Below are 23,418 nucleotides of genomic sequence, written 5' to 3'. Positions count from 1 at the left end.
AAATAATTATTTATTGTTATTCTGATTGGAATGTGTCACGTGTGTCCGGTTTTGGGTGGTAAATTTATTATTTCCAATTCTTGAAAAACTGTAGTCATAGATGTGAAGGAGAGAGAGAAGAAGGCTGAGCAGGGGGAAAGAAAGACCTTGAGGGTGTATTTTGATAGAGGTCTTTTATTTAGCTCTTGCATGTTATTTTTAAAAATAATTTACACTGCAAAAGTTCTTTAAAAACTTTTTTAATGTTTATCTTTGAGTGTGTGTGTGTGAGTGTTCATGAGTGTGTGTGTGTGTGTGTGAGAGAGAGAGACAGAGAGAGAGAGAGAGAGAGAGAGAGAGAGAGAGAGAGCAGGGGTGGGGGAGGGGCAGAGAAAGAAAGAGAGAGACACAGAACTTGAAGCGGGCTCCGGGCTCCATGCTGTCAGCAGAGTCCAACGTGGGGCTTGAACTCATAAACTGTGAGATCATGAGGTGAGCCAAAGTCAGAGGCTTAGCTGACTGAGCCACCCAGATGCCCCTACGCTGCAAAAGTTCTTTTAGATTTCACTTTGCCTATTGCCATTTCTGATTTTTAACTAAATACAGTTTTTACAGAAAGTACCAAGATTTATACATAAACCCTGAATCTTATTTGTGGGTTAGAGATAGTGCCACTAACAACCATGGATGAAAAATTTAGATGTTATGAAGATTTAATCTCATATCCATTAATATGGGTCTGTATCTTCATCTTATTACTGTTCTAAGATCAATTTAATGAAGATTTTACTCGATCATAAAATTTTTATTTATGGGGTGCCTGGGTGGCTCAGTTGGTTGAACATCTGACTCTTGATTTTGGCTAAGGTTAGGATCTCAAGGTTCTTGGGATTGAGCCCTGCATTGGGCTTTATGCTATCAGTGTGGAGCCTGCTTGGGATTCTTTCTTTATCTCTCTGTCCCTTCCTGCTCATCCTTGCTCGCACTCTCGCTCTCTCAAAATAAACATTTAAAAAGTTTATTTTTAATTTACTTTTGTTTCAAGTTTTTATTTAAATTTATTTAAATAAAAATTTACTTAAATATGTTAGTTAACATATAGGGTAATATTGGTTTTAGGAACAGAATTTAGTGATTCATCACTTATATATTTTTAACTTAAAAAGTAAAATGGATATGGGTGTACATTTTTGTTGTGAATTATTTATCATTTCTTGTTTGGAATTCTTGTAAATATGGTACAGAGACTGAAACTACAGGGAGCCAATAGTAATATAGCCATAGCAGCACTGCTATCAATTTTTGGTAGTAGTCAACAGTGAAAGACACTTAAATTTTTTTTTATGTAGTGATGCTATTTAGTTGCTGTCTCTGACATTTATTTTCTCTTCGGTCTATTTTCTTCTTTGCTTTCCCAGCAACATGCAAGATTTTTGAGGGTAGGGACTGTGTAATTTTTACCATTGTATTCCCAGCATGTAGCATGGTGCTTGGCTCTAACAAATATTATTATTAAGATTTTCTTTTTTTTTAAGGTAATATTTTAAATGGTATGGTATGATGCGATTCAGTTTCTTAACTTCTGCCAGTTTATATCATTTACATTTAGCAAAGCAACTTTAATCATTCTTAGAATATTGTGAAAATCCATAAAAATCATTTATGACTTACCTTTTTGATTCTCATTTAAAATTATTTACACTAAATGGAAGGAAATATTTAAAAATGTAATTTAATTTCCATTTTCTTTTTAGAGCAGTGTACAAAGATGCTGATTTATACCTATTAGACTCTCCTTTTGGATACCTGGATGTTTTAACAGAAAAAGAAATATTTGAAAGGTATGTTCTTTGAATAATTTAGAAAGCTCATGCTAAAAGAGAAGAAAGAACAACTATAGATGACATTTTACCTTGAGAAATATGGCCACCATTGTGGCAGAATGTGACATAGCACTAACCCAAATCTGATTTTCCCTTCACAGTTAAGACTCAAAATCACTTCCATTACAACCTTTTCTGACCACATGGTAAACCAATTTCTTCCATTGCTATTGTCAAAACACTCATCATCTCTGTAGTTTTTACATTACTGTTGCCTTGTGTGTGGCATATATTATTTTAATCAGTTATTATACTTAATATTTTTATATTTTTGTGTTAGTATTTTATTCTATCTTCTCCTTACATAGGATGTTTCTTAAGAAAGTAAACAAACTGAATGTTTTAATGTAGGTGAATGCTCAAACTATTCATTTACCTCAGTACTTCCTACAGAACCTCTTCCTTAGTTACATAAAACTAGAGATTTTCATTTTATTGGAGATCCCACTAGGGCTCAATGTATGTAGAGTTCCTAAGAGGAACAGTTTTACAACTTAATTTCAGTTTCAAAATGATTTCATGAGCTATAAAGTAGTTTATTAAGAGAATTATTATGATACTTTTCTGAAATAAAGGTTTTAAGCAATAAGGATGTAGAAGTCTGTGTCTATAAAATGGCTGCATTACCCCTAGAAGCACCTTTCCTACGATTTAAATTTAATACCTAAGATTTTTTTACAATCCTATGATTGTGATAAGTAACTTATTACTAATATACACTTTGTTAGCTATGTTAGTATGTTAAAGTATAATCTAGAATGATGCCCCTTTTTATACAATATATAATGTATTAATATCTAAAAGAAAGTGGCCTCCCTTAGATGGTTCTAGTTAGGATTTACTTTTAGACTAAAGGGAAATTATAGTAGAGGGAGGTCAAATTTATTATTCAATTCTCTGGTTTGTTGTTGTTGTTGTTTTTAACAAATTAGATTAGTTTTAATATAAGCTCTTGAGAACTAAATTTGTGGCCATCTTAAAATGTAAAAGGAAATTAATAGAAAATGTAAAGAACGGGAAAGCTCTGAGATTTTAGAAGACACAGAAATGCATATAGCCTTCCCCTCCCCACCCCCGCCAGGGATCTTTAAAGGTTATCTAAAAATTCTGTCATTTTCTGTATGAACAAACCCAGAGGGTTGCCAATTTGCTCAAAGTCCAACATTTATTTCATATCAGATATTTAATTTAATTTCACTCCAGGTCTGTTAACACTCAACTTTGCGATTATAGCATACTCTAATAATTCAGTATTATATTTCAGGCTATCATAATTAAAGAGACACCAAATTAATTGCTGTTATTTACTTTTAGAAGTATTTTAAGCATAGTAATGACATGGTGTTATAGACGTTTTACATCAGAGCACATTAATAAAATGTCACAATGCAGTATATGGACTGTTTTAATAAAATACTTATACAATTGATATTTATATCATTTTATATTTTTAAAGCTGTGTCTGTAAATTGATGGCTAACAAAACTAGGATTTTGGTCACTTCTAAGATGGAACATTTAAAGAAAGCTGACAAAATATTAATTTTACATGAAGGTAGCTGCTATTTTTATGGGACATTTTCTGAATTACAAAATCTACGGCCTGACTTCAGCTCCAAGCTCATGGGATATGAGTCTTTTGACCAGTTTAGTGCAGAAAGAAGAAATTCCATCATAACTGAGACTTTACGGCGTTTCTCATTGGAAGGAGATGCAACTGTCTCCTGGAATGAAACAAAAAAGCAGTCTTTTAAACAGACTGGAGAGTTTGGTGAAAAAAGGAAGAACTCTATTCTTAATCCGATCAACTCTATAAGAAAATTTTCAATTGTTCAAAAGACTCCATTACAAATGAATGGCATCGAAGGAGAGCCTAATGAGCCTTTAGAGAGAAGGCTGTCCTTAGTTCCAGATGGTGAGCAAGGAGAGGCCATCCTGCCTCGAAGCAACATGGTCAACACTGGCCCCACATTTCAGAGACAAAGAAGGCAGTCTGTTCTGAACCTGATGACCTCTGTGAACCAAGGTCAGAGCATTCACCGAAGGACAACAGCATCTACACGAAAAATGTCGCTGGCCCCTCAGGCAAACCTAACTGAAATGGATATATATTCAAGGCGATTATCTCTAGATAGTGGCTTGGACATAAGTGAAGAAATTAACGAAGAAGATTTAAAGGTATGTATAAATTATCAGTGTTTTTTTGTTTGCCACAGAGTGCAACTGAGTGAAATGGAGTATATAGTGTGATATAAAACTCATCCAAATAATGGGTTTAAAAATGAAGATTATTTTAAGATTCAGAAAGTCCAAAGTCCATAAATTTTGTAAGCGACTTCAAAATGCACAAAAATGAACTATTTCCTTTGGCCATGGATGTATCTTTTACTATAAAATGTGTGGTAAGGGCTAGTGTTGGGTCCTTTAATAGGCCAGTGATACTCATTATTATAAATTAGAAAAAATATAAATTATTATGAATCTGCTTGTTACTATCTTAAAATTTCTGTGGAAAGAAGTAGATTATAAATAAATATATAAACAAATAGTAGCTTTAGTTATTTAGAGGCCAAGAAGTATTTCATATGCAAGTAGTCTATGTAAAATATGTAAGCATCTAGTCTCTTGACCGAACTAACTCACATTCTGGCTTATATGTCAGTCTTACCTCAATTGAGAGTAGGCTTTCTTTTACCTTTTAAAGTTGGATCTCTGGACAGATTCCTGTCTTAAATAAGGTATGAAACTCAACATCTACTAATGCCAAGCTTCAGATAGAAAGCCTTTTATATTACATTTTAGAGAATAAAATATTTTTATTCTTCAAATAGCAATATACAAGAGTAGGGGTTTTGTTTGTTGTGTTTTGGGTGTTATTAGAAAAATTCCTCAAGTGCCTTGGATGAATCAGGCAGCATTGTAATGAACTGACATATTTAATAGCATAGATCATTTAAGAGTAGTATGATCTTTGGCAAGGTACAAGTCATTTCAGATCTTTGGACCAATTTTTCCTCTTCTGTAAAATAGGGAACAGCAAAGGTGAACTCTATAATAAATACATACTTTCAGTATTTCTGTAATTTTACAAAAGTTTCCTAAGGGATGGTTTATCTATATGGTTTTCATATCAATCTGAATGAATTTCTCAAAGCTAAGCCTATAAATTTAGTTGTAAAGAATGATTTCTTTAACTGATAATAGTTACTGTTTTTTTAAGTTAATTTATTTTGAGGGAGAAAAAGAGCAAGCACATTTATGTGTGTGTATGAGCAGGGAAGGGGCAGAGGAAGAGGAAGAGAGACAAAATCTCAAGCAGGTTCTGCATTGTCAGTGCAAAGCCTGAAGTAGGGTTCATTCGTAAAACCTTGAGATCAGGACCTGAGCCAAAATCCAGTGTCAGATGCTTAACTGACTCAGCCACCCAGGTGCCTTGATGATAGTTACTATTTACTGATCACTCCTAATGCCAGTCCCCACAACTACCCTAGAAAGTACATATCCTCGTTTACAAATTTAAAAAAACCAAACAAACCCTAAAGTTTAGAGAAGTCGAGCTGCCTAAATTCAGGCAGCTCTCAGGAGGTCAGTGGTAGAGTTCAGATTTAAATCCAGGTTTATTTGCTTTCAAAAATCTTTATGCCTGTAGTCAAATTCTCTACCACTGAGCTATACCCCCCCAAAAGTCTTTATATCCAATCAGTATGCTATGTTCTGATTTCATAGGAATCCCTTTTAGAGTTTCTGGGGCTTCTCTTATGAATTTTGGTTTTTTTTTTTCATTTTTAAAAAATGTTTATTTATTTATTTCTGAGAGAGAGATAGAGACAGTGTGAGCAGGGGAGGGTCAGACATAGAGGGAGACACAGAATCTGAAACAGGCTCCAGGCTCTGAGCTAGCTGTCGGCACAGAGCCCCACAGGGTGCTTGAACCCATGAACCGTGAGATCATGACCTGTGCTGAAGTCGGACGCTTAACTGACTGAGCCACCCAGGTGCCCCTCTTATGAATTTTGTTGACTTCAAAAGAAACAAAAGTATCTTTTCCTTTGGGACTATCTGGAATTGCTCTTTCTCAAATTTTTGAAGTACGTTTACCAAGGGACAAATAAAAACTTTCAGGGAGGGGCACCTGGGTGGCCCAGTCGATTAAGCATCTGACTTTGGCTCAGGCCATGATCTCACAGTTTGTGGGTTTGGCAGCATAGAGCCTGTTGGGATTTTCTATCTCCTTCTCTCTGCCCCTTCCTGGCTCATGTGTGCTTGCATGTGCTCACATGTGCAACTTCTCTCAAAAATAAACAAACATTAAATATTTAGAAAAAAAAGACTTTCAGGAAAATATACTAAAGATTAGAATTATATAATAAGTCATATGTGGAAAGAGAAAAAATCCTAGCTACTGAGGAACATTCAAACATCAGATGGCCTTCATCTCTATTGGCAAACCTCTATAGCCAGCAAAAATTCCAAACTATTTGTCCATGGACCCCTGAAGAAATAAGTTAAATCAAGGAGAGTTCTAGGAAACTTCAGTTTGATGATACAATGTATTTGATAAAAGGTGTGATACTGTTAAACATTAAAATGGTTAAATTGTCTGAAGTTGTTTCAGTTTTATAATCAGTGATATATTTTCAGAGTTTTGAAAACTTACAGCATTTTTCATTTTTCAAAAAGCTGTGTTGCTTCATTGGGCATTATACTGGCTATAGAGTGACATCACACATGTCATTCATAGTGGTTATATTTGTTGAAATTCATTTACCTTGGAATACTAGTATTCCTTTATTTCCATGCATTCAAAATAAAACCATAATGGTGGTATGAAACTGTGTTGTTTCCATGTAGTAATCAGGATTCTTTTTTCTAGGAGTGCTTTTTTGATGATGTTGAGAACATACCACCAGTGACTACATGGAACATATACCTTCGATATGTTACTGTCCATAAGAGCTTAATTTTTGTGCTAATTTGGTGCTTAGTTATTTTTCTGGTTGAGGTAAGAATTTTCTGTTGTAAAATATTACTGTGATTTAAAGTTACAATAACAGTTTGGAAGGGTATATACATAGATATGCATACACATATAATATGTATGTATATGTATACACACACATAAGTATATATGTAATTTAAACATTTTTTGTGTTTATTTATTTATTTAATGTTTATTTATTATTGAGAGACAGAGACAGAGCATGAAAATGGGAGGGGCAGAGAGAGGAGGAGACACAGAATCCAAAGCAGGCTCCAGGCTCTGAGCTGTCAGTACAGAGCCCTACGTGGGGCTCCAACTCACAAACTGCAAGATCATGACCTGAATTGAAGTTGGACGCTTAACTGACTGAGCCATCCAGGCGCCCCTGTTTATTTATTTTTGAGACAGAGTGTGAGTGGGGGAGGGACAGAGAGAGAGGGAAATACAGAATCTTTAAGAGGCTCCAGACTCTGAGCTGTCAGCACGGAGCCTAGTGCGAGGCTGAGACTCATGGACCACGATCATGACCTGAGCTGAAGTCAGATGCCTAACCAACTGAGCCACCCAGGCGCTCCAATATACTTGTAATTTTAAATTATATAATGATATGCATAGTTTCATATAGTTCTTCTATTGCTATTTTACTCTTTCATACATAACATATAAAATGTACTTAAATCATCTATATAAAGAACTTTTAGTATAGAAATTTAAAACCTACAAAAAGTAGAATGCCTTTATATGGATTGAAATTAAACAGTGAAAATTATTCTGTACTAAGTTTTAAATTCATTTGACTCTAGATATTGCATTTTTGAATATGCAAGTGATGAATCACTACCTTTAAATGACTTTGTCTTCACAAAATGAAATATGTATTAGTGGCTTAGTAACCATATGAAACAATCCTTTCAGAGATCCAGATCTCCCACTTGCTTGCAGAATTCATCTGTCTTCAGCACCACCATCTTGGTCTCTTTGCCTCGCCCCTGCTGTCCTTCACAGCACCACAGTAGAAAAACAAGGGAGGGAAGTGCAAACAGCACAGTAGTCCGCAAGTATAGTCCCATGACACGACGTAAGAGGTTCTTTAAGCTGGATGGTGGATGAGACTTCTCTCTGGATGAGGAACAGCCACCAAATGCCAAAAGGGGCCTGGCAGAGAATGTCTATGGCCAAAGTTGCTTTGAGGCTGAATGGAGACCATTTACCCTCTAGTTTTCTAATGGGACCAACTGAAATCTGGCACCCGCAAAGGACTTAACCAAGGGAGAATTTGAGATCAGTTTTGCTAAATCTTTTTGTTTATTGAGATAAGATGGAAATCCAGGTTTCTTTCTGTAAAATTTTTCTATTTTTTAAATGTGGGTAGTTGATTAAATAAAAACAAACAAATGAAACACGACATGGGCACAACAAAACACACATATGGGTTGGATTCAGCCTGTGAATGACTGCTTACTCTAGATATTTATTCCAGGGGACACCGCTGGCTGTGCCCTGATATGCAAGCTAAATCTAACATATAGGCCCATAATGGCCTTCAAGGAAGGAGTGATTCAGGTGAAGAGCTACCTCTCCCGAGGCAGTATAAATGTACATATACTTGAAACCCAATCTTATAGCTACATGTTTTTTTCCTACTGTTGGGATGTTTCTAACTTCATTGAAGGGGTCTACATAAAATATCATCACTTCTCCCTGACCAAATAAGATAGTGGTAAATATATAGAGATATATAACAAAAGTTGTGCATACTATTTCACCTATAAACCATCAGTTTCCACTTGACCTTTGAGTTGTGGTAATATCTCTTCTTTTGCCCCATCATTTAAATTAATAAACCAAATGGAAGCTTGATGTGAGTTGCAGTATAGTACAGTACCACCTATGGCATCACGCTGACTTGGCTGCGACATTGTCGTGTTAACACTAGGAAACAGAGCAAGGTAGTTAGCCACTCTGAGCCTCAATTTCCTCATCTACAAAAAGTGACTGCAATAGTACCAGCTTCCTAGGTCCTTTCTGTGAGTTATGAGACATCGTGATTATAAAGCATTTCATGTAGGGCTTGGCATATAGTGAGCAATGCTAGTTGCTATTCTCATTAATATCCTTAATGTCATACCATTATTATAAAGCTCAAGATAGTATGAGGTAAACCATAGATATAACCGAGATATAATGAAAGTTTCAATAATCCCTTTTATACTTTAACAAAAATATGGGGTTGGGTAATTTGACACTCTCATGTGAGTGTGTTATTTATTACATGAGTAATAAAAATTGCTTTGAAATGTATTTTAAATTTACCTCATTAATCTCTGCCAGTCATGCAAATGACCAACCTTAATGTGAATGAAACCTAGTCCCACGCCACATTTAATCTCAAACCAGCCCTTCCTGACTATGGATGATTTAAACCTCTGCTTCGAAAGGTCACATTCTTAATTGTCCTCAATTTATAGATTTACGTAAGAAAAAAATGGGCCTATCTGATTGTGGTGATGATTTATGTTAATTTATAGGATCTTTGTCCTATGCAGCTCCATGGAATTGAACTTGTGCACCTTTCAAAATGGTGTATAATTAATTAACTAATTAGCAATTGAGTATTGAGCTGGTACGTATGTGTATAATATTACCAGCTCATTTAATTACAAAGATAGTGGTCCTTTGTCTTTAAGCTAGAAACTAAATTACAAGAGAGGATGCAAATTATTAGTGGAGCTCTCAGAGTTATTGCAAAAAAAAATATCTTTTTAATGGACAATTAATAATGCCATTTTCTAGGCAAGAAATAATATAATATGATGAGACTTTTTGGCCAGTGTCCTGAGGTCATTGCCAATGAACTGGCTTTAAAATTTTGAAGAATAAAACCTTGGTGATAGGAGACAAATAGCAATTGTTTTAATTATGTGCACAGTTATATAGCTACATAAGTCATTCATTAATGTTCAGAATTATGTCAACTTCTTTGAACCAAAATTTACACTTTTTCTTCTAGATTAAGCTTCTTAATAGCAGTGTGCTGTTTTCTCCTTAATATTGATGTATCTCAGTATGCATCATGGTACAGATGCTAATCCAGGAAGATAGTTTAGTTCTTTTAGTTCATCATGATCAGAAAACTTGAAGAAAGGGGCACCTGGGTGGTTCAGTTGGTTAAGCATTCAACTTTGGCTCAGGTCATGATCTCACGGTTCGTGGGGTTGAGCCCCATGTCGGGCTCTGTGCTGACAGCTCAGAGTGTGGAGCCTGCTTCAGATTCTGTGTCTCCCTCTCTCTCTGACCCTCCTCTCTCTCTCTCTCTCAGAAATAAAACATTAAAAAAATTTTTTTTAAACTTGAAGAAAGGTTAAGATATATTTCTTCCTTGTTCATAGGCACAATACTTCAGTTTAGATTTTTTGATTTTATATAGAGTTGGATCAGTATGCGTCCCGTTTTTATTTCTTCAAAGTGCTAAACTGAAAAAGACTTAGTTGATTTATTCAGTTTGTTACTATATATCATTAATATGTTATTTTGATAAGGGAGTCAGTCTACCTTTATATTTTTGTATAATTTTTTCTACTATGGACCAGTATTTTCTGTAAGTTCTTAGATATAAGCACCAAGGATATTGGCTATAAAATTTCTATTATGTTGGTCTTTTTAGTGCTTCTACTTGGCAGTGCATTTATGAGTAGTTAGAGAAGAAATGCAAATAATAGAGTAGGAGACAGTTTCCTGCTTCTTCTTACTACAACCAGAGGGATTGTTGGCTTGAATATTTCAAGATCTTAAGTTTAGTGTTTTCATTCTGTAATTTTTGTAAAAATTGTTTATTTTACTTTTGAGACAGAAAGAGAGTGCAAGCAGGGGCAGGGCAGAGAGAGAGAGAGAGAGAGAGAGAGGGAGACAGAGAATCCCAGGCAGACAGTGCAGAATCTGATATGGGGCTCGAAATCACAAATCCCCAGATCACTACATGAGCTGAAACCAAGAGTTGGACACTTAACATATTGAGCCAACCAGTGCCCCTCATTCCTTAATTTGTAAGAAATGTGTCAGAGTACTGCTGTATCCTATTTTTTTTTTTTATGATTTATCTTCTCTTTGTTAAGAAGGAAGCCCTGGCTAGATTTATATTCCTAGTAAAATGACATGTAATATACTTCTGAATACTTCTGCTGTAAATGATTAATAATTATGCTTTTAAGGCAGCTTTACTTATGGGTCTGTGTTTTAGGGCATGATTTGATCTGTGAAACATTGAAATCTATGTATTAAGTCATGACAAGGTGTCACTTTACTATCACTGCCTACCATTCAGCCATTTACTCATTCAACACATATATTTGGAGTTCTTTCAATATGTCAGGCATAATTCTGTGTATGTAAGTGTGTAGTGAGAAACAAAATGGAACATACAAGTAGAATACACTAATGCACTTATGTTTATAATGTTAACAGAACACTTATAATGTTGTGCTCCATTGGTAAAAACTCAAAATATCAGTAGTATTTTAATAGATATTCACATACAGATATCATAAAATGATATCTGTATAGATATAGATATATCAGTCACAGATATCATTTTATGACTTAGGAGGTAGCTCTGAGTTCTGTGTATGTAAAAACTTGTAGAATGAATTGGTTTGACTTTAACTTTACCTTACATAACATGACATGTCATCTGCTTTTTCAAATATGTTTTCTATATGATCATTATATAACTTTCTCTCTGTTGACATTTGTAAGTGTATTTTAATTTAAGTGTCCTCTTATCTATCCATTCCTTCACTAATTAAATACAGATTTATCGAATGCCTACAGTTTACCAGTATTGTACTGGGCACTGAGGATACACATGGTAGGGAATAAATGGCTCTTTCCTGCTCTTATGAAGCACATTCTGAGGGAGGAGATAGACAATAAATGTGTTCGGATGGAAATAATGACAGAATTTAATAGGCACCAGAAAGGAAATAAATAGTGATGAAGGAGGAGGGCTGTCTGAGAAAATGATACTTATTTGACACCTAAACGATAAGGAGTCAGACATGTAGAGACTACAGCAAATGCAAAGGTCTTGGAAGAGTTTGGTAAATGATGGAAACTAAGAGGAGGTCCATAGCTGGGGAGTGACAGGGAGCAGAAGAGGGAAGGGAGTAGCAAGTGGTGATATTGGAAAAGTAGACAAGAATGAGATTTGTGGGACCACTGGCTATAGTAAAGAGCTTGGGTTTTATTTTAAATGCAATAAGAAATCTTTGAAAGCCTTCAGCCAGGATATGATATGGTCTTTCTTTATGTTTTACAAGTTCACTCTGCCTGCTATAAGAAAAATGCATTGATTAGGAACATGAGGGCAGGCCAGGGACATCTGTTATGATTGGAGAGGATTGTCATTATTAATTAGGCTCAACATCCAGAGTGTTGAGAACCTTAAGTCATATTTAAAGATCTCTGTAGATATTCTGCAGTGAAATATTCAGTTCTTCATGTAGAATGTTGGAATTATACCTTGTTTGGTCCTATTTGCATTTTTAGCCTTTTATATACCTGGCCTTATTACATTGCCCTTGGCAATTTTCTTCTCTTTCACACCTATTTTCTTTACTTATAAAAAATTAGACTTGTATCTGGCCATACTATGTTATGGTGGGGTTCCTCACAGGTTCTGAATATATTCTTGCTCTTAATCAACATTGCATCTTATTTTTGAAACCATACTGTTAGAGTTTTGCTACATACAAAATCAACCTTTGTATATCATGTCTCCTGAGATGTTTACTAATTCATTTAGCAAATAAGGCTTTCAAATATAGGCATTTGGCTTCTTTTTCCATATCTATATATTACAATGTTCTACCCTTACACTCCAGGGTGTTTTTTAATCATGTAGACAAATTGTCTACATAATTTAGGTCTGACCTATTTTCTAAATACTGGCTACTTCTTTTTCATCTTGTAATCATTTACACAGCTCATGAATTATTATCCTGGTCATTCATGGAGCTGTCCTCAGAGAATGCCATCATCAGATTTTAGATACTCAATATGGATATGTAATAAACATTCTGTGTACACCCTTATATAACTAATAGTTATTATAATCTATGCATGCATTGTCCAATACAGTAGCCACCAGCAATGTATGGCCATGTAAATGAAATGAAATTAAGTAAACTAAAATAAAATTTAAAATTCAGTTCCTCAATTATACATACTAGCCACATTTGCAGTGATCAACTGCCCCATATGATAGATGGCAACACTATTGAACAGTGTGGATATAGAACATTTTTATTATTATAGAAAATTCCTTTGGACAGGGCTTATTTAGACTGTCCTATTTCCTATGTGATATAGAACGAAGTTTAAAACCCTGAAATTTATTTTTATATATGTTTTTGTTAACAATTTTTATTTTATTTTTTAGAGATAGAAAGAGGGAGAGGGAGAGAGAGAGAGAGTGAGCAAGTGGGGGGAGGGAGAGAAAACTGCATGAACTTTATAACTTTGAAGTATTTTAGAAATGAAATAATAGAATAATAGAAGTGCTTAACCAATAGTTTCTATATGCCCCAAATATTTGTACTAATGTCATTATGTCACATTCTTAGATGTGGTTCTGCTCCAGTCAACAAAAGTAGTTTGGGTTGGTAGTTCTGTGTCTCTATGCACTAGTCGCCTTTATTCACAAAAGCAAGGAAACAATTTTATATACTACACTGACAAGACTGGTTCTTTGGAAAATTATTTTGTGTATTGTTCATTAGTAAATGTGATAAAATATTTGTTTCTGAGATTTATTCTTATCCTGAGAATGTTGGCAGTGCCAGCAACATTGACACTCCAATAATGGGAACAAAGGGGGACTATAATAACCAATGAGTGACTTAGAAATATACCCTTATCTAGGTTCTTGAGTAATTTGATTAGTTTTAGAAAAGCATTTGTACTGGAACACAGACTTTTGAAATAGCCAGATTATTGCATTTCTTCTCATTTTGAATTTTCTTAAATTGCAAGGAAATAATTTTTTTCTTTTTTACTAATACAGTGCATGGAGGTTATGTGTACAATGAAAAAGTAAGAAAGTGAGAATACCATTAGATTTTTCATTATTGTGCTCCTGATACATGGATTTAACTAAAACTTATACACCTCTTTAAGATCTAAAACTTCATAATGTAATTTCTCAGTTAATACAAAATGTTCTTTATAAATTTTTATATGGTACTATTAAATACTTAAGATAAATCAACTATGAAAGAATACTTGTAGGTTTCTTATACCAAGCATATTTTCTTCCTATTTATTTTTACACTGTGTTTGTTTTCTAATTATTTTACTCACAGTTTCTTGTTTTTTTTTTCTGTTAGATTCTTTGTTAAAGTTATTATTGGAATAATTGTAAAATTATAGTCATTTCTAATATTATAGTTGTGATGACATTAGCACAAGATTGCCTCTCCACAGAGTTTAGGAGAATAGAATACCAAATTGAATTAGAACTGAATGCAGATCTCTTAAATATCAAAGGAATTAAAAATATCATAGTGGTTAAAAAATTATTTTTTCAGTTATGATATAGATTCTTTATCCCACAGACAAAATCTTCCACTTGAGAAAGGCTGAATTGTACCAGTAGTGTGTGTTATAACCTGAAGTGTATACCCTGCATTGGGCTCTTTGCTGACACCTCAGAGCCTGGAGCCTGCTTCAGATTCTGTGCCTCTGTCTCTCTCTGCCCCTTTCCTGCTCTCACTCTCAAAAATAAATAAACATTTTTTAAAAATTTAAAAAGGCACCTGGGTGGCTCAGTAGGTTAAGCGTCTAACTCTTGGTTTAGGCTCAGGTAATGAGCTCATAGTTCCTGAGTTTAAGCCCCTTATTGAGCTCCATGCTGACATACAGAGCCTGCTTGGGATTCTGTCTCTCCTTCTCTCTGCTCTTCCCACATACTCTGTCTCTCTCTCTCAAAATAAATAAACTTAAAAAAAACCCTGAAGTTTATGTTTTGTCTTTTTTAAAAAATTTATTTGTTTATTTTTTGAGAGAGTGAGAGAGCGTGTTGGAGAGGGGGAGGGAGAGAGGGAGACAGAGAATCCCAAGCAGGCTCCATGCTGCCAGCCCAGACCCCAATGTGGGGGTCAAACTCAATGGACCTTGAGATCATGACCTGAACCAAAATCAGGAGTTGGACGCTTAACCAACTGAGCCACCCATGTGCCCCTGTTTTTTCTTTATTTATAAACTGAATTTTTGTACCTTTTGAGACCTTTTTGGAGTCTCAAAAGAGACCTTCTTTTGGGCTTATCACAACAAGTGCGCTCCTTAGTCCCTATTATCTATTTTACCCATCTCCCCACCAACCTCCCCTCTGGTAACCATCAGTTTGTTCTCTGTAGAGAACAGAGTCTATTGTTAAGAGTCCGTTCCTTGGTTTATTTCCCTCCCTCTTTTTTCTCATTTGCTCATTTATTTTGTTTCTTAAATTCCACATAGGAGTGAAATCATATGGTATTTGTCTTTCTCTGACTTACTTCACTTAGCATCATACTCTCTAGCTCCATCCATGTCATTGAAAATGGAAAGATTTCATTTGTTTTGATGACTAAGTAATATTCCATTGTGTGTATGTATATATATATATATGTATATACATATATACCACATTTTCGTTTATCCATTCATCAATTGATGAGTACTTGGGCTGCTTCCATATCTTGGCTATTGTAAATAATGCTGCTATAAACATAGGGGTGGATGTATCCCTTCGAATTAGTGTTTTTGTATTATTTGGGTAATTATCTAGTAGTGCAATTGTTGAATTGTAGGGTAGTTCAATTTTTAACTTTTTCAGGAACCTCCATACTGTTTTCCACAGTGGCTGCACGAGTTTGCTTTCCATCCAGCAGTGCATGAGGGTTTCTTTTTCTCCACATCCTCGCCAACACCTGTTGCTTCTTGTGTTGTTAATTTTAGCCATTCTGACAGGTGACTATCTCATCATAGTTTTGATTTACATTTCCTTGATAAAAAGCGACGATGAGCATCTTTTCATGTGTCTATGGGCCGTCTATATGTCTGTTTGTGTCTTCTGCCCATTTTTACATTGGATTATTTGTTTTTTGTTGAGTTTTATAAGTTTTTTATATTTTTTGGATGCACTGTTGAGACTTTTAACTGATTTTCATAAATATTAATCTCATCTCTTCCAATAATTAATTGGTTTTACAGGAATTAGTCTCATCCATTGCACAACAAATGAAATTATTTATAACAACTAACTAAATAAATTATCTGCTAGTGGACTGATATTAGTCTCTTTATAAGAAATCAAGTTTATTATTTAAAACATTTAACTGTAAATTTAGCTCTCCTGTGAGAGAATAGTTTCAGTGAGTATTTTCTGTTGAATGAGGGAGAGAAATGGCAAAGTAATACAGTCAAATTTGAATTCCACTAACTTAACATGTTCTCACCACAAAGGATGGTTTTTGAACAATTATTGCAGCTGCTGGACCCAGGAAAGCAAAGGAGAGGAAAATGAAATTGTGTGTATTTTGCTGTTAGTCTTGGTGGAATTGGAGGTGGGTGTGGGAGGTATTGGTAGAGATGTCAGGAAAAAGAATCAAGCATGTATTGTTTTATTCCAGGTGGCTGTTTCTTTGGTTGTGTTCTCTCTGCTTAGAAAGTGAGTATTCCATGTCGTATTGCAGATTACATTTTGTTTCTATTGATTATTTGGATCTTATTAAAGAATATTGAATAATGAATAAAAGTTCATTCCCCAATAGTATTATAGAAACAGAAAATTAAGTACTCTTGTTTAAAATTGTGAGCATGTGCAGTTTCTGCAGTTGTTTGTTAGTTCCTAAAGGACTTAGTTGTGTTTAGTTTCCATAAAATGCAATAAAAATATTGAAAACAGCATTTTACATTTGGTATTTTTTCTGACTGTGTAATAACAATCAATCATATCTGTTTCAATGGTGAAAAAACTGACTCTGCTTCGCTGCAATAGTAAGTCTGTGCGATTAAAGGCATAACTTATGCTAATGAAATATGTTGTGTTTCTTCAGACTCAAGTTCAGTTTTGTTTGCATGTATTGGAAATCGGGTGGGAGAGTTTGGTTGCCAAGTAACAATTTCTTTTTGCTTTGCAGAATATCTTCTCAAGACAAAGGGAATAGTACTAACAGTATAAATAGCAGTTATGCAGTGATCGTCACCAATACCAGCACATATTATCTTTTGTATATTTATGTGGGAGTAGCTGACACTTCGCTTGCTCTGGGATTCTTGAGAGGTTTACCACTGGTGCATACTCTAATCACAGTGTCGAAAATTTTACACCACAAAATGTTACATTCTGTTCTTCAAGCACCTATGTCAACCCTCAACACGTTGAAAGCAGGTATTTGACTAGGTATACAAAATGAAACTGCTGATCCGCAAGCAAAAGCTCCTACGATTTCATTGGTTTTGTAGCATCGGCTTTTGACGGAGGCATCTGCCCTTTGTTGAACTTCCTTATGACTGGCATGCACATTTCTTAGATATTGTAGGCTATCAGATATTGCTGCTCCTCATATTTCTGTCTTAGCTGATTAGAGTAGCTTAGTTTGTTAGACCGTGATGCAGATGAGAGTGTAGCAACAGAAGCAGGCCTTTCTGGGCTACTTGTCCTTCTCTATTCAGGTATTTCCTCTAGCCCTTTGTAAGGTATCTTGTTGCCAATGTATATAGTATTGTTTAAAAGAGAAGCGATTTGAAGTGACCAAGGAAAATATAAAATTCTTTTACTGATGAAGTCTTTTGATGGGGGTAGAATAATCTAGTTTCATATAATTATTCAAAGATGATCAAATAAACTTGTTCTAAGGTTTTGGGTTTGTGTGTGTGAAGTGTGTGTGTGGTAGGGTTGGAGGGGGGAAGGGACTAAATCCCAAATGTATTTGTAAAGCATTTTGCTGTTATTATAGATGTTGGTAAAAGGGCACAAGCTTTCAGTTATAAGATGAATAAGGTCTGAGGAGCTAATGTATATAATCTTGTGACTATAATTAAAAACACTGTATTATATAACTGAAATTTACTAAGAGAGTAAAACTTAAATGTTCTCATCAAAAAAAAAAAAGTAAATATGAGAGGTTATAGAGAGCTTACTTTGTGTGACACTAAGCCAGAGGTTGGCATGAAAAGATGAAAAAGGCACAGTTTTTGACTTGGAAAAACTCACAGACAAGGGAGAGGAGGTAGACACAGAAATAGTTAATTATAAAGCAAATAATATGTTCCAAGATTGAGATTTTTAGAGTGATTTCTATCTAAAGATCTCAAGATATGAAATATCCATGATTTTTTTCTGGGTAACAAAATGTCAGCATCAGTATTCAGGAAGATCTTCTTTATATTTATTTTGAAGTCTTTGTGTGTCAGTAAAGCCTTGACTCATTTGAGTATATTCATCATTACCCTGTTTTAGAGCTAAGACATTTTAGAAGTAAAAGGGAATGTCAAATTACCTTGATTCAATGATTTCACCTTTTTATGGAAAAACTGAGACCCAGAGAAGGTAGGAAATTTGCCCTAGTTTCTAGCAGTCAGAATTGGATGGTGAGATGTAATGGAAAGAGTACGGGCATTGGCTTGGCCCCACAAGAGTGATAAATAACGAGCATGTTGCTCTTTTCAGCCTTGCATCTGCAATGTGAAATGGGGAAAAGAATAATTATCTGACAGGATCATTATGAGAATTGAACAAGGCAACCTACTTACCTGTTACAGAGCCAATGTGAAATAAACGTTAGGTCTCTAATGTTCCCTTTTGTGGGTGTTGTTCACACAGGGGTGCACTTGCTTTTCACGTCTTTACTTTTCAGGGCTCCTCATTCCCTTATACACTGCTCACACTTGGTCTTGAACCTTCTCTATCTCATATTTAAATGGTTGCTATTCATTTCATTAAAAAAAATTTTTTTAGTGTTTTTTATTTATTTGTGTGAGAGAGAGACAGCGTGAGCAGGGGAGGGTCAGAGAGAGGGGGAGATACAGAATCTCAGGCTCCAGGCTCTGAGCTGGCTGTCAGCACAGAGCCCAACATGGGGCTCGAACCCACCAACCATGAGATCATGACCTGAACCAAAGTCGGTGCTTAACCAACTGAGCCAGCCAGGCACCCCTCATTTTATTTTTTTAAATGCCTTTTTTAAATCTTTATTTATTTTGGAGACACACACACACACACACACACACACACACAGAGTGTTAGTTGAGGAGGGGCAGAGAGAGAGAGAGAGAGAGAGAGAGAGAGAATCCGAAACAGGCTCTAGGCTCTTTCCATCACAGAGCCTGATGTGAGGCTCAAACTCATGAACCATGGGATCATGACCTAAGCCAAAGTTGGATGTTCAATCGATTGAGCCACCCAGGTACTCCTCATTTTCTTTTTTTAAAGAGTTGATTATTTTTAAGTAATCTCTACATACAATGTGGGCTCAAATCTATAACTGGGAGATCAAGAGTTGCACACTCCACGGACTTGAGCCAGCCAGGCGCCCCTCATTCATTTATTTTCTTTTTTACTTCCAAGTTTTTATTTACTTTCCAGGTGGTTAACATACAATGTTATATTAGTTTTAGGTGTATAATTTAGTGATTCATCACTTACATACAGCACCCGGTGCTCATCATTACCTCCTTAATGCCCATTACCCATTTAACCCATCCCCCCATCTACCTCCCCTCTCGTACCATCAGTTTGTTCTTTATAGTTANCTTGTTAGTTTGTTTTGTCTTTTAAATTCTACATGAGTGAAATCACATGGTATTATATTTCATTTTCTAATTCGTCTTATTTTCCAAACTTTAATGCACTTTGTAGGATGATACTGAAGCATCTGTTTTTGCTTTCCTCCTTATTTATGCTCCTGAAAGATGCATAAATAAGGAGTAACAAGATGATCTTACAACATCTAAATGTTCTTTTTCCATCTCTGCTCACCCCCAATTTCTCTATGCAAAGATTATGCTTTCTTTTAAAAACCATTACTTTTGGTTTTTTGTTCATTTGTTCAACTGCCTTATATTCATTATTTTGCTTAAATACTCTCTGCTATATTTGGCAGCAACCAATGCTTCTGTGCCATGTATATGCACTTCAATTTCTCCCACATGTGCCCACCTGCAATTGTATATTGACCTTGAGTTTGACTCCTTACCCAATTTTAAGAGTCTCATGCTCTACCAACTGAGCTAGCTGGGTGCCCGACTCCTTACCCAATTTTAAACAACCTTAAGACACATGAACACATAGTAGGTGCTCAGTAGAATATGTTGAATATGAAAATGTGAATTGATAACTTTGATGGAACACTACAATCTGAAATGTAATAAACACCAGAATGATACTCTTTTCACCAAAGTGAACTTTCATTTTCTAAACAATATAAATCCATAGACTTTTTTTTTCAATTCTTTATTTATGGAAACATATACAAATATGTTTACTTAAATATGCTGAAGAATATATTATTGATAAAGGCTAGAGATGGTGGCTTAAGTCAATAAAAATACATTGAATAATTCCTACATATAAAAATTTTTCCTGAGGGCTGTGAGGGATACAAACGAAGTATGGCACAGTCCCAATTTACAATTGAGAAATAGAGGCAAGACATGAATACAAGTGACTGTGATATAAGATATGGATATAGTCATTACAACACATAGGTGCTGACAAAATGTATTAAAAGTATTAGGTATGTCCAGAAGACAAAGGGATTCACTTCAGCTGGTGCAAACATTGATGCCTCGTTATAGGAGACACATTTGAGTTGGGCCAGGAAGGAGACAGATTTTGATAAGTAGACATGAAGGGAAAGGTTTTCAGGCAGAGGGAACTATATGAAACGGCAGGCAGGTAGGAGAGTGGAGAGCATACAGAGTAGACTAATTTGGATAAAACAAAATGTTCAAGTAGGGGAAGCCTTTATTTGCTCATTGGTTTAAGGCCAAGTTATGAAAGACATTCAATACTAAACTAAGAGTTTAGGACTTTATTGTGTGCTTAATTGGGGGGCTTGAATGATAAGATTCAATATCACTTTGTACAGTACTATGTTTTATCTAATTATGTCTCTTTTTTTATTTTTTTTTAATGTTTTTTATTTATTTCTAAGAGAGAGAGAGAGAGAGAGACAGCATAAGCAGGGGAGGGTCAGAGAGAGAGGGAGTCACAGACTCTGAAACAGGCTCCAGGCTCTGAGCTGGCAGTCAGCACAGAGCCCGACGCGGGGCTCGAACCCACGAACCGCGAGATCATGACCTAAGCGAAAGTCGGACGCTTAACCGACTAAGCCACCCAGGCGCCCCTCTAATTATGTCTTTAATTCCAGCTAGATAATGAATTCCTTAAAGGCAAGGAGCACCCCTTATTCACTTCTAGTCTGTGTCAGTGCCTAGCATTATGCCTGACACAGAGTAAACGCTCCTTTTTTTCACTGAAGGAAAACATTATGAGATTTATAAACATGTGTCTGGAATTCAGAAAACAGGCTGAAGCTTAGATTGCCAGTGAAGAGGATAGAAAAAGGAAACATGGTAAAGGAGGTCCACATAATAGGCAGGCAGAAATTAAGAGTAGCCATGGGTTCTACAGAGGTATGTCATAAAGGTATACCAGTCAGAGGAGAGGGAGAGTCATACATTATGGAATGCAGATGGAATGATGGTAGCAAATCCAGTAAATTATCATTAAATTCAAGCTTGCAAGTGTAAGGTAGTAGTAGTAGAATGAATCCTACAGCCAGCTGTATTTTATAAAGGTTTAAAAGTAGGAGACCATCACTTGAATACAGTTGCTTAGAATCTTTGTACAACACTAAAATTTTCTAAGACCTTATTTATTTTATTACATGCTAATTCTTATTTGAGTTTTGAATGCTTCTGCTATGATCCAAATTTATCAAATATCGATATGTCTTTTTGAGATTACTCTTTTTTGAGGAATCTATCTTCTTTTATTTTATAGGTGGGATTCTTAATAGATTCTCCAAAGATATAGCAATTTTGGATGATCTTCTGCCTCTTACCATATTTGACTTCATCCAGGTTTGTAAAAATAAGAAATATTAAGTGTCTTTACATTTGTCATACTTTAAAAATGATTAGAAAAAGAGGTAAGTTTTATTTTTCATTTGATTTAGAGTTGAAGTCATCTATTGTATAAATTTTTTAATATCAAAAGTCTTCAAAATAGGCATAAATTTAGTAAATTCAGTGATAAGTCAGACTGTTTACTTGACCCAAATCCAAAGCAATTTCACATTTAAATGTAATAGCTGTTTACTTTGGAATGGTTTGAAAGGAATAATAAATCAGTATCTTTCCCCAAATCAGTATCCACAGTGTGACATTTCTGACATTGGCATTACTGTTTGATGGAAAACACCTACCTCCAAAGGGACCATGTGAAAAAATGAAAATCTATTCCTTGATGGGCTACAGTTTAAACCAGTCTTATCCAGGAACACATTGGCCCATATTAGCTAGCCAGCAACCTTACAGTAAGAACAGTAATACAAGGACAGAAGTACAGATACATTTTTAAGCAGGTGAGAGGGAAAGTCCTAGTGAGGACTATCCCTGGGTGATAGATCTGAAGAGGCCACCAGAGCAGGCAGCCTGCTCTGAACATGTGTCGTGGGGGTGAGACGATTGACTGGAGGTGAGAGTGAGAAGAAAGGAGGAGAGGGAGATGAAGGTGACCCAGACCTAGGGGATGCACATTAGAACTCCATAATTGGCGGGACTTAAAGAGCGTTGTGAGTTAATGACCTTGGCTATTGGACCAGGTTTGAAAACAGCTTCCTGTCTGGCTTAGGTCAAGCAAATGCCAATCTCAGTGATCTCCCTGGAGAGACAATGTTCCTTTGGAACATTGCAGCCCATTTTAGGATGAGTCATTCTCTTCCTTCCACCTTTTTCACCACTCCTCCCCCAACAATAATACTTCATTTGAAAGAACTATAAAACAAAATAAGGGCTACCACATTTGTGTGTATACACAACTGACATTGGCAGGTGCAGGAAAACCAGATTGTCAGTTTGCCTCATCTGAAATGACTGGCACAATTAAACACATTAACTGTTCCATGTGAACTTTAGCATTTTGGATTTCCTTCAGTTGCTATGTTTAGGGATATAACTCAGCAGTAGCTGCTGGAATTCTTTAATCAATGCTTTGAGTTAATGCACTTGAAGGAGCGTTTCCCATATCTTTCTTTAAATACTGTGTATTTGTTCTAAGGGTGTAAATGACTGCCCCCAAATATGACATTATTAAATTAGGTACAAACTAGAACATGGGCATTTTGACATGACTGCAACATTCACAAATGTTGGCTCTTGATAATTTTTTTTGTTTTTAGTTTTGTAGTTTATTATTTTCCAAATCAGTATGAAGCTCACTTCAAAAATCCTCTGGGAGAAATAACTTTTAAATACCTGTTTTATATATTAACACTTTTTAAACACATGTGATGACTCAAATCCTTTCTGTTATGGC

At 35.4% G+C, this 23,418-nt stretch overlaps 1 protein-coding gene across 1 annotated transcript in view; it reads left to right on the top strand.

The window, feature by feature from the left end:
* Positions 1–23,418, top strand: part of CFTR (CF transmembrane conductance regulator) — a 164,685-nt gene that overhangs the window by 80,659 nt on the left and 60,608 nt on the right. Inside the window, exons 13-18 of the mRNA XM_077756020.1 lie at positions 1,734–1,820; positions 3,319–4,039; positions 6,735–6,863; positions 16,505–16,542; positions 17,015–17,265; positions 21,883–21,962. Coding sequence (XP_077612146.1) covers positions 1,734–1,820; positions 3,319–4,039; positions 6,735–6,863; positions 16,505–16,542; positions 17,015–17,265; positions 21,883–21,962 — 1,306 coding nt within the window. The remainder of the gene's footprint in view (positions 1–1,733; positions 1,821–3,318; positions 4,040–6,734; positions 6,864–16,504; positions 16,543–17,014; positions 17,266–21,882; positions 21,963–23,418) is intronic.

This window comes from Crocuta crocuta, unplaced genomic scaffold, assembly GCF_008692635.1.
Source record: "Crocuta crocuta isolate KB4526 unplaced genomic scaffold, BGI_CrCroc_1.0 scaffold452, whole genome shotgun sequence".
NCBI classification, from domain to species: Eukaryota; Metazoa; Chordata; class Mammalia; order Carnivora; family Hyaenidae; genus Crocuta; species Crocuta crocuta.
Note: the sequence above shows the minus strand (reverse complement) of the source record. Positions and strands in the feature narration are given on the sequence as shown.